The sequence below is a fragment of the Coccinella septempunctata genome, chromosome 9 (assembly GCF_907165205.1).
Source record: "Coccinella septempunctata chromosome 9, icCocSept1.1, whole genome shotgun sequence".
Classification (NCBI taxonomy): Eukaryota; Metazoa; Arthropoda; class Insecta; order Coleoptera; family Coccinellidae; genus Coccinella; species Coccinella septempunctata.
The window spans coordinates 9,563,172-9,575,328 of NC_058197.1; the positions used below are offsets into that span (position 1 = coordinate 9,563,172).

A 12,157-nucleotide genomic window follows, 5' to 3' on the forward strand; every position below is an offset into this window, starting at 1 on the left:
CTACGGCCCTCGTGGTTAGTCCACCGACCGGTCTCAATCCTGCGTCCTCGTCCTTATTTGTTCAGTATATAGATAATGTCGCTGTTACGTAATATACGTTTATGATGTCCCGAAGAATGCTAGAAATATGCTCACCTTGTACGCAGATGACACAGGAATAGCGTTCAGACATCGACGCCCAGAGATCATACACCGGAGACTGCAGGAAACTATAAATGAATTATTCAAATGGTGCATCAAATGGAAAATCCAAATCAATGGAAGAAAGACTCAAGCAATATTACTGCAAAAGAGAAGATTGAGGATGGAAGAAAACCTTGAAGTTGATGGAGAAGAGGTTGAATGGAAAAATGAAGCAACATACCTAGGAGTGACGCTTGACAGAGGACTTACATGGAAAAACCACATCAAATGTGCTGTTGATAAAACAAAAGCCGCAATGAGTAAACTTTATCCACTCATAGGCAGAAGAAGTCATATGAATAAGAACGTCAAGTTGACGATGATTAAAACTATTGCGCGACCACAACTCACATATGGATCGGCGGCATGGGGCTTCGCAGCCAAGACCCACATCAAGAGAATACAGGCCACTGAGAATAAACTCCTTAGAATGGCGATGGACGTACCCTGGTTTGTTAGGAACAAACAAATCTACAAGGACTTGGAATGGGAACCAGTTACAGAATTTATGAAGAGAAAGGCGGAAAGGATATTCGACAAAGCCAAACAACATCCAAATGAGGAACTACGAAGATTAGTCGACTACGATCCAACGGAAAAAGCTACAAGGTCAAGAACCTACCACCGAAGACCGAGAGATCAGTTAAGGATTTAAATGTAACCAAAGAAGAGCTTAACCTATCGTGTGAGAGTCCAGAAACCATAAGAGTCAACTGGTTAATAGGCAAAATGCCCGGAACCTATGAAGAAGCAGTTAAGGGTTTTTAGTGGGTCTCGAGCTCAGAGAGTGAGAATCCCCACACTGCTCCCCCTCAGCAGAGGGTGTGTTCTTCTGTTTTGCAGATTTTCCCCCTGCTACACAAAAAAAAAATGTCGCTCGATGACTTTTTCAAGTATTTTCAAAAAGAAAGTTATCTCCGTATCGTCGAAAAATCAATCCTCATATCCTTTTCCAGGTTTAGGATACTGTTCATCCCATAAGCTGTTCAAATTTAAAAACGTCGAAATGAAAACACCGCATAATCCTTCGAAGGATTGAATCATTCACGAATATACAAACTGTTTCAATAAATAAATAGATCGATATCCCATATTCCTTCTAACCTTTCGTGAAATGTGGAAACACAGTTTATGCCAACGCCAAGAGAGACCCCATTCAAGATTCAGACGCATTGCAGTGTGGCCATTAAAAAACTAGGGTGTCTTGGCAATCTATCCTTTCTTCTTGTTTATTGTCTTACTTCCAACATCGTAGCTTCGAACAGCACGAAAAATGTCATTAACTTGCGGAGACTATAATAACGACATTTCACGCAACATTGTTATTATACGTATGAATACATTTGTATTATTGGATTTCTGAAAGGATAAAATGGGTTATTGTTTCTTTGGATATGCGTGAAAGTAAGTCAAGGAAACTTTTGAGTACGAAGTTCCTGGTTTATAATTATGGACGCAACAATGTTGTATTGGTTTGAAAGTGGACGAAGAATGTAGAAAATTGGGTCAGTACTACTCTGTTGCTTTGATTACTTTTGTTTCACTCTACATATGGCAATTTGAAGACAAACATGAACTTATTTATATATAGAGGGAAATTTCGGTACTGAGCCCAAACTAAATCTATTCTATGACACCATTAAAAATGTCAATCTATTTTTTGTCCCGACTCGGGCCTATGGCCCTCGGATGGTTGGCCCTTCGACCGGGCTCGGGCCTACGGCCCTCGGGTGTCGCCTCCCAACTTAGGCCCAGTTGCACCGTTCAAGTTCAAGCTGAGTTCAAGTTTGAAATCAACTCTGTCAATTCCGTACAATTTCGACAAAGTTGAGCAAGGTTCAATGTTGAACTCGAATGTTAAATGTTAGTGGCTCTTGGGAAGATCGTACGGTTGTATATACTAGAGATGGAAGGCCTTATGTGTGGGTCACATTCATTCTTGAATAGAACTCGACTAGCTGTTCTATTTGTAGTTTAATATAATTTAGGAAAAAACTATTTACCGTTCGGAAGCAAGCTTGTCAGAAATAAATTTTTTACCTAACTTTTTCGCTTGAACTTCCTGGGTCTAATATAGAAGTTCAAGGCATTTCATTTGTTCTAAAAGTTCTAAAAAACGATCTTTTTTTCTCGCGAAACATATGAATGAGTTGCGAAAACCACTCATATTAAGGATTTGACAGTTTACCCAAAAACTCTCCAAACAACCGACTTCTAACTCTCATGGGTAGTCTCTGTTACGATAGGTCTATGGACAAACAATATTTCGATTTCTTTGTCCAGCAAGAAAACATAGTGCTAGTAGATGGAGTTCGGGAGAATTGCTCAGGTAGGAGACTTGAACCACTTCAAATATTTCAATTCAAATTTAGCGCTACCGGTATCATAAATAGCGACATACTCGTAACAAGGCACAACTAGTGGCGGCTCCATTCTGGCCGCCATCAGAACAGTTCGAGAGTGAGAGGGTTGAACGTGATTTTTTTGTTAGGAAGTAAGAAATTCAGTAATTTTTGTTTGTTACATTGTCTAAAAAGTTTAATAGGTACGTGGTGTTATTCAGTTTTATTGGTTTCATTGATTAATATTGTTTTACAAACGATGAGCCTTCAATAATAGCTCTGAAAGTATCAAGAAAACATCTGTTGAATAGACTAAAAGGTGTGTGGGAGACTTGACTCATGCTATGGTCGGGAGACATAATCAGTGGTCCAAGTTTCCAACACTGAGCTTAAATAATAGTTTTCTTCAAAAAAGAGAATTGAGTAATAGAAATAAATATAAAAAAATATACAAAGGTTCAAAAAAGTACAAAGCATCTCGGAAATAAGGGAGAGTGACTCTTGTATTTCATACGCTAATACATCTGATGATGAGGACCTTGAACTAGATAATCGTTGGTTTACGAAATTTGAATTTATTAATCAGGATTCTGAAAAATATTCCTGAAATGAAACGGAATATCTAAATTAAAACTGAAATTTTCATCAGATGTTGTTGCATTGCTTCAACTGGAAAATTCAGGGAAACGGACACTTAAAGCGAGGCCTGATTTTTTTATAAAACAATCAAGTATCGTTACATCCCTCTCCCTTGGGAAAAATTAGAGTTCCGTTGAAGACACAAGTTGGGTTATCTCCGATCCATGATCCCTAGTCTGCGTTACGCTCCATGATCGGCGTCGACTTTGGACCGATGTGCTTGTGATCCTTGATCCGATTGTTGGCGGGCATTTGACATAACCTATTCCGTGGCACTCTATGACTATGATTCGTTGGTTCGGTGGTATCTGTGAGAAACAGCGTGCTTTCAGTGAATTGAAATTATTCCAAAATTGGGCAATGAAATAGTAACTTCGATCTATATGAATATGTGGGATATTCTGAGCTTTTACCAGGCCCTGTCCCCAGCCCTGAATAAGAAGCCACCTTGATTCGCGATTTAATGATGAGCCTCCACCCTTGTTGATTTTTCTTCAGGTAGAAGGACATCCAGCCATCAAATTAGCTATTGAAAGTGTGGACGGTCTCAGCATAAACCGCGTGTTTGGGCGCCTTGCTTCAGACATCATGAATTCTCTCTTGAGTGAAACTCTCTTGGGTTGGTCTTGAAATTTTCATTCAAAAGTTTACAGTAATATGGGCCTTCAATTGATTGCTGTGCAAAGGAAGCGTGAGGCTTATACCAACACCAAACAAACCATTGGGGCCCCTAAGAGCACGCACTATCCTCGATAGCAATTTTTTGAATCTTTCCAACAATTCTTTCACCTACTAATCTAGTGGACTTCGTGTGTTCAGTGCTTCACGCAAGTTCCCAGAAGATACGAATAATAAATGAGGCCAATTCCCTTGCAGATCCGAGGGGCATCAGACGCGCCAATAAATTAATAAAACTTATGAACCCGTTCCAACGAAACAAGAGCGTTGCCAATCCAATTGCCAGATCTCGGAAATCCTTGCACCCGCCAGCCCGTTTCCACCCCGTTTTTCGTTACTTTTAAAGGGTTCCGTCAGTCGTAAATACATCTAGTTGCAACCCCGGAGCGTCTAGTTGCGACGATGCCAGACCTCCTGAGATTTTCTGTTTTGAATTCCGCACATACACTGCGATGAAATTAGGGGGTCGGTGTGAACATGAAACATTCACGAGGGGGGTTGGGAAGTCGATTTAGCGAAGTGGAAACACGTAATCGTTTAATCGATGCTGGGATTGGCCAACCGGAAGATTTAGGTGAAATGATCGAAGTTTAACTCGGATCTAATTGACCATTACTAGCCCTATGGTAGGAAATGTTATTGGGGGATAAAATAAATATACTGAGTGACATAGGAAGTGCTACACCGAGGGTGTAGGATTACATTTTTCAATTTGATTTTTGAATTCAGCCATTTTGAATATTTTATAAAGAAAATTTTTGGTGAAATGATTTTTTTATGGCTTCTACCATCTGTCAAAAGAAAGTCTCACCTTTGAAAACATCCAGTACGTACATACTTCGAAACTGAACACAGGTTGAAGCAACTCTTACTTCTGGAGCACTTCAAAAGTCACTGAGTATAAGTGTTCGAAGAACTAGATCTTTTCTACTTTCTGATCCACTATAGTGACTACTTCCCTCCAATCCGATGTGAAGTTGATTACAGCATATTATTCTCGGGGTGATGAAAGAGAGATTACCAGCGATAAAATGATTATTATCAATGAGAAGTGCTCAATCAATCCTCTTCATTTCCTTCTCCTTCATTTCGTTCATTTTTATCCCCTGCCTTTCGGTTGGTTGGGCGCGGAAGTGGGAAGAATTATAACGTAATTTGTTGAGCAAACTTTCTTAATCAGAAATTGACATCTCGGCTTTTCCCTTGGCACTGAATTTTTCCATTTTTCTTTCCACGTCGTGAAGAGAACTCAACTGGATTATCTTATGATCGGTAGCGTAGAAGAGAAACATTAATTTTCCTCAACGTTCTTGAACTGACCCCTTCCGATAATTTTTTGGTGTATAGTGCAGAGTGAAATTAGGCAGTGAGTTATCATAAATGTTGTTTAGATACCTAAAAGCTCTATTTGGTTGACAAATTGGAACATTTTGCCCCATATTCTACTTATTCCAGGATTCTTATCTGATTATACACCGTAAACCGATATAAAAAAACGTCTGCGACTTTTTGGACACTCCCCACCAGACTGTGCTTAAAAAAGGGTAACGTTTTTCACATGTACATCTTGATTTTATAAAAGGTAATCATCATTTCTTTAGTTACATAATTTATAACAGACGGACTGGCATGCTTGTTGTGAAATTCGGTTTGTTGGATTTGTCTACAGCTCAGTTATAATGAAAAACTTTGAAGAATATCGAATAGTTGGTGATGCAGGGCATTATTCCACTTTTTTCGAGTAAGGCCACTAGGTGTCACTACATCTACTGAAGATATAATATGAGTCTTTCTACGAATTCAAACTGCAAATTTCATGAAGTCTTTTTGCCATTTCTAACTACTGTTTTTTTTTTGTAAGAATACTACGATCAATTCCGGCTACATAAATTTTTATGACTTGAAGAAAAACAGATTTTTCTAGAAATTAGCAAATTGACATTTATGATGGAATATCCAAATGCTTTGTGATGAAGTTTGTTTTTTATTCAAAACATGTCTTCATTTTGATTTAAGGGCGATCAATTCTGATTCGAGATTCTGAAATGAAAAGAAACCGTTAACATTGCGGACCGTTTTTACCTTTTTTATTTCAAAAACGATGCAGCACTGTGTAAAAACATAATGAATTCAGTACCGATAAGCAGCAGAAAATTGTAATGAACCCCAGTTTTCTGAGAAAATTGGAGTTCATTTTAGTGCATTCCTTTCATTTCACATTTCCGCCTTTGAAATTATTTAATTCTCAAATATTCTGTGCATTCATTCCGATAGGCAGAGTAAATGTAAAAAACCGTTTATCTGTGTTTAACGTTGTTTTTCTTGCATGCCGTTGAACATTTCGACGTTTTTCTGATGTTGATATGCGATAAACCGGAGCTGACGAAGTTTTTCACTCTTGTCGCATTCTGGAATTTTCAGATTTTTAACGTGTGGGGGGGGGGATTTGCAGGTAGGTCCCTGCCTATACCGTTCAGTTTCTTTATTAGACCTACACCGGTTACTTCTTTGACACTGCTGTACTGTATCGCTTTCTGTTATCTTTGCCGTACTTAGTCCTGTTTCGCGAGTCTGACTTTTCCCTCCGCTATCAGTCATGGTGCGTAAGCCCTTGGGGTAGTGCAGAGGAAGTCCCGTCAACCCCCCTGTTCGCGTTCCCGCGTCATAAGTGTTGAAATAGAAACCTCTTCTTTTCTATCAGTCATGATGCGTAAGCCCATGGAGTAGAGAATAAGAGATACCGCTCGTTATCAGTGAAATCAAGTTTTGCTCAAAATAGACCTTTTCTTCGCTATCAGTCATGGAGCGTAGCCCTTGGGGTAGCGAATGAAAGTCTTGAGTAGATCCGCCCTGGTTGTGTTTCTTTCATTTCTGGAGAAATACAATTAATTACATCCCGATACCGTATAGCAAGTCATTTCACTTCGCGAGGTCATCCTTAGTATCCATTCCGTCAGTTCTGGTTGGCGCATTTTATTGAGCAACCTTTGATTTTTCACTGTACCCGGTGTAGACTTTGTAGAGTGCTCGTGATCGGATCGAATTTCCAGAATGTATGTTTGCTGATCGATTCGCTCATGTTTCATACCTGCACATGTTTCCGTTGTTTGTATGGTCAGTTTCCGAAGGTGTGAATAAACTTGTACACAATTTGATTTTGACTGCTTCGTTATCGCTACCACCCTAGATAACAGCGAACTCTGTTTCCGACTAGCAGCTACTCTGGTAGGTTTGCTATTCTTCCTGTTGAAAAGAATAGCTGACGCTCGAGATAAGTTTCTCCGAGGAAACCACGTTGAAAAATATATATTTTCACCACCGCGAATTTTACCATTTCTAGCAGATGGGAAACATCCCTTTTCCTCTACCTTCAAAAAGATTATAAAAAAAGATCTTTCCTTGCCCTTTTCATTCATTCTTGATTTTTAAGTAGTAAACAACCTCAGCAGTTTGAGCGAAGTCAATAGAGTTCTTACTGAGTGGTGTGAGCTTAGAGGTGTGGCGCCACCCGTACTGTTGAATTTGAACTTTAGATTAAGCGAACCCCATCCTGTCCGAGTTCTCACTCTTTCAGAAGTAGTTTGACTGATGGTGTGAAAGCCCCTGAGAAGAAGAAAAAGAGAAAGAAAAACTGTCCAGATTTTAACCCTACCGGAAGTAGCTCGACTGGCGTGCGAAAGCCCCTGGGAAGACGAAAACATAGCGGAGAACTGAATCCTACCGTTGTACCTTCTTCCGCCCTCTAAACCTGTAACTTTTGAGACCCTATTCCGTCCCCATTATCCGATAACTGAAAGTCTTGGTTCTGGCTGGCGAATGAGTCAGGAACATCCGAGGAGCGTTCGAAATCAGATTCCTTTTTCTTTCCGTTCAATTCACTCTGTGAAATAACTACTTTTCACTGCTATCTGTACATACTTAATACTGGAAGAATCTTTTAACTGCGTGTAGGGGACTGTTTGATATTACCATCTATTGAACCGTACGTTTATTTGACTGATACCAGATTTTATTCCTTTCAATTGGTTGATTTTATGATTGTGCATTAGTGACTTCTGTGTATCCTATTTCAAGATACTGACATAAGTTTGTGAACTCGGATTTTGACTTTCAGTAGTTATTGCTGACACGCTAAGCAGCTGAGAACCTTGTTATAGTAACTTATACTATATTTCGAGGATTGTAGGGTGATAGTTGAACTGGATCTAGGAAATTGAAAAACGAATATTGTATGACTTTGCCACGAATAGGCATCTTGTCTCTACGCTGCTTATTTTCCATCCTTGATTTTGAATGACTTTGCGTATTCCACGTTAGTCAGCGTATCCAACAACGAATAGAACAAAACTTGATGGCATGCTCTACGTGAAATATAACATCGATTCAAAACAGTGATTCAGCATGGAACCTACCATTAATACATCACGTGAACTACACCGCGATTTAGGGACAGATATAGATATAGATATCCTTCGATAGTGAGCTTTTTCCATCATCAATATTCTTCTGCTAACGTTCAAATAGTACTGAAACTCTACCTATGAGATTAAAATATGGGGTTTTTTTATAAAACTATACGCCTATTTACCTATCTGTATTGAAAATATTCGGACATATTCCATTTTTATTCATGATATACCTCCAGTACCCTCTAGTATCAAAGTCAAGAACTTTTTCATTTCCAGGTTCAAAGTTCCTATGCTCTGAAGTCATAGCTCCGATAAGAAGCGAGGTTGATGACATCAGCTTGATAATTGTCAATTTCGAAGACCTGACAGCCCATCCAGCTGGTTCCCTTGAAAACAGTCCTGTAGGAAAATCCAGATTTAGCAAGTGTAGGTACTCTTGAGACAACCTCGCTGAAATACCACGCTATATATTTGCTGGTATACTCCATATGTTACGAATCTTACCATTTTTCAGTTGATAGGGCGCGGGCTTCCTTCAGGCAGAGTTTGAGGTTAGGTTCGAACTTGCGAGGAAGAGGTTTTCGATTGGCCGGTTATTTGACGCCACCGAGTGACGTTACCACTGCCGAAGAGGAAGCGGACAGATTGGAGCAATGGTGAGTGTAATTATTTGTATTTTATGACTGAAATCAATAAACCTGAATCGATAAGTCCGAAATTTTATCGATTTAATTGAGATAAATTAATGTTTGCGTTTTGACGCATTACAACAGCCATCGTTGATATTACCAACGAATATTATCTAAGCTAATCGAACAAGCCACACATAATTATTCAAAGTGCCAACTTAAAGGTCATTATAGTGAAGAAAATGTAATGATATACCCCGTGTCTTGATCAATGGAAAAGCGGCTTACCACTGAAAGGGGAGACTATTTTTTAAGATGTAAAACACAAAAATTGAACGCCCTCCAAAATGGAAAAATGTGGATTCGGCCCGTCGCGTGAAGGACAGGTCTTTGATGTTATATTCCATATTTTTCTTTAAGGAATTTGAATGAAACTCTTGATTGAAATCAACAAATAAATCTATACAAAAAAATAAAACTTCTCTACATACACTCATTTGGTCGATGACAACCAGCTTAAATCTTCAAATGCTTGAAACAAATGCAAGGAGCGCAGAACAATAAACGATAATGTTCATCAATAAAATCTTCTAATCTACTTATCGTTTTTCTTCTTACTTCGTGAAAACCTCCTCATTCTAAGTCCTCATAATCTCTATATACTAGTTACTGACTGACTGATTGACTCTAAAAGATTCTTTATTTCCCCCGACTTTTTCGTATGCCGACTCAACCAAGACAGCTGTTTACATAGCTATCGTCCTCCCAACGCTTCTTTACGGAAGCGAAAGCTGGACGCCCTACAGGCGACATATTAAACAGCTTGAACAAACGCAACAACGTTCTAAGACAGATAATGCACATCAGATGGTTCCACAAAGTTTCGAATGCAGAAGTCTTGCAACGCGCGAGTTGTACAACAATTGAGACTCAAGTAACGAAGGCCCGACTCAGATGGAGCGGCCGCATTCTGAGGATGCAAGACACAAGACTCCCCAAAATTGCTCTGTATGGCGAATTGACAGAGGGAGCCCGGAAACCAGGAGGCCAGTATAAGCGGTTTAAGGATACACTTCATCAATCCCTAAAATCAATTAATGCCAATCATAACTGCGAACAACTAGCGTTAGACGGGTCACAGTGGAGGTCTATGGTGCACAGTTATAATGGAGACTCGAGAAGAATACAGCGGCGGCCAGATCTGGTTGTTGACTATCTATGCCCGGAGAGTGGAAGGATCTGTATGTCACGATTGGGTCTCTTCAGTCACAAGAGGGCACACAGTCGCAATTAGCCCTAAGAAATTATAAGTCTGTTCTTTTTTTATGTCTTTTTGTAGATTTATTCCCGGTAACGGGATACAGCAATGAATGAATGAATACGGACTCGAAGGAGTATATTAATTGACATCAATGAGTGATATGAAAAAATTTATTACTTTCAACTCTTATCGATCAGGTTGTTATTTCAATTCCTGCGACTCAATACTTGTCCTGTCTCAAGTAGTAGCCGCTATCATTTTATTCTTAAAATTATATTAGATTAACCACAAGTTGTTGCATATTGCTATACAACTTAGACCTTAAAGTTGCGTCGTTCTCGAATATTCTATGCAAGGAAATTTGTGAATCCAACGGTCTTTTTGCTTTTAGAGAAAAGAAAATGACTTCGAATGCAAAACGATCCTTTTTCCTTCTTTTGCTTCATTCTGTGACCTTAAAATTAAAATTTCCATTCACCAAATGTTGAACTAATATCTGAGTGGGTCGAGGATTTCAACGGATAATCATACATTATTACAATGAAAGAAATGGTCAAATTTCAAAATTGTGAATGAATAATTTTCTTATTGCTACCTTTAAAGATAATGGATGAAGAATATTTACATATTAATTAATCAACTTAAACTCAGAATGGGCTTGACACCCACCCTTCATTTGATCTATCAAGTTGTGAATTTATATTGATATACATGAGAACGAACTAAATGCACCTAGGGATATTCTGTATCATCATCAGCCTTCAGCTGGAGTAGGTAATAAGTCATCAAAATTCATTGAGGGACGACTTAACAGGCGCCTAGTTTGTTTGATCAGAGACAGCTCCGTAGCGTTGAACATCAGTAAACATCGTTCATCTCCACTTCCTCCAATCAACTTCCCCAAACCCCCTTAGATATCTAATCCTTCTACAAGCATACCGAAACCCAATCTCTCGTTTACAATATTCAAGTTTTCCGATTTTAATCGCCGATCGATTCACTCTCGATGTTTGCCTTCATTCCCTTTCATCACACTTACACACATCGCTCTATTTTTAGTTTATTCACTTTTTTAAAGTCAGTCGGTGGGCTTTATAAATTTGACACATACACTACAAAAATATGAGGTGATGAGATTTCAATTCTGCCCTTTTTGACTGTTCTACATAAAGGTATCAGTAATTATGAATTTCTCACTGATTTACTACGGCAAATAAATGAATTCAAAAATATGTTATATAAGTAACGTTTTTATAAACATATTGAAAATACTCCTTATTATGTCATTTCCATGGAAAGTACAGGAGATTAATGTTTACGAATAAAGTTAATAAAAAATATTTTGATATTAACACTTCGTTCGACCAATCACTAGACTACCCCATAATTTCACGAAACTTTGGCAATGATCGAGAAGACACTGGGGAATTTGTAAGAATTTTCAAATTCCCCCAAGAGCGAACAAAGTAATATTGAATATAAACCTTTAGCATAACGTTATTTAGTCGGAGAGTAGCGATAGAAAATTTTGCTAAAACGCATTGAGTATCGCTTAGGTTTTTACCTGGAATTACGAGAACCTTCTATCTTATTTTCCACAAAATAAAAAATCTATATTCGCGAACGGGTATAATGGTTCTGCATGTTATTGTGAGGAAACGAAATTATGTTCAACTACTCGAAATTCACAAAAATTAATTCGAGAAAACAGTTTCATATTTCGAGGAGCAAACAAAAAGAAGAAAGTGATAATTGAAATATTGAAACATTTGAAAATATTGAATCACATTTATAAAACCATACGATAAGTTTCGAAATGTTTAATAAAAACATAATGAATACTTCAAATGTCTGGAAATAGACAAGGTAATATTAAAGTTTGGAAAAAATCAAAAATTCTATTGTGAGTGAAATCCTGAAATTCACTTTAGTACAGTGGCGGATTAAACGGTAGTCACGCTTAAATGAAAAGCAGAAAGGAAATTCGTTCTTGCAAGTGAAAATGAAAGAAATAAT

At 38.3% G+C, this 12,157-nt stretch overlaps 1 protein-coding gene across 6 annotated transcripts in view; it reads left to right on the forward strand.

The window, feature by feature from the left end:
- LOC123319862 (potassium voltage-gated channel subfamily H member 6) overlaps positions 1–12,157 on the forward strand; it is a 186,666-nt gene that overhangs the window by 85,884 nt on the left and 88,625 nt on the right. For all 6 annotated transcript variants that reach the window (XM_044906868.1, XM_044906874.1, XM_044906871.1 and 3 more), the window contains exons 3-4: positions 8,528–8,677; positions 8,766–8,907. In XM_044906868.1, the coding sequence (XP_044762803.1) occupies positions 8,528–8,677; positions 8,766–8,907 (292 nt within the window). The remainder of the gene's footprint in view (positions 1–8,527; positions 8,678–8,765; positions 8,908–12,157) is intronic.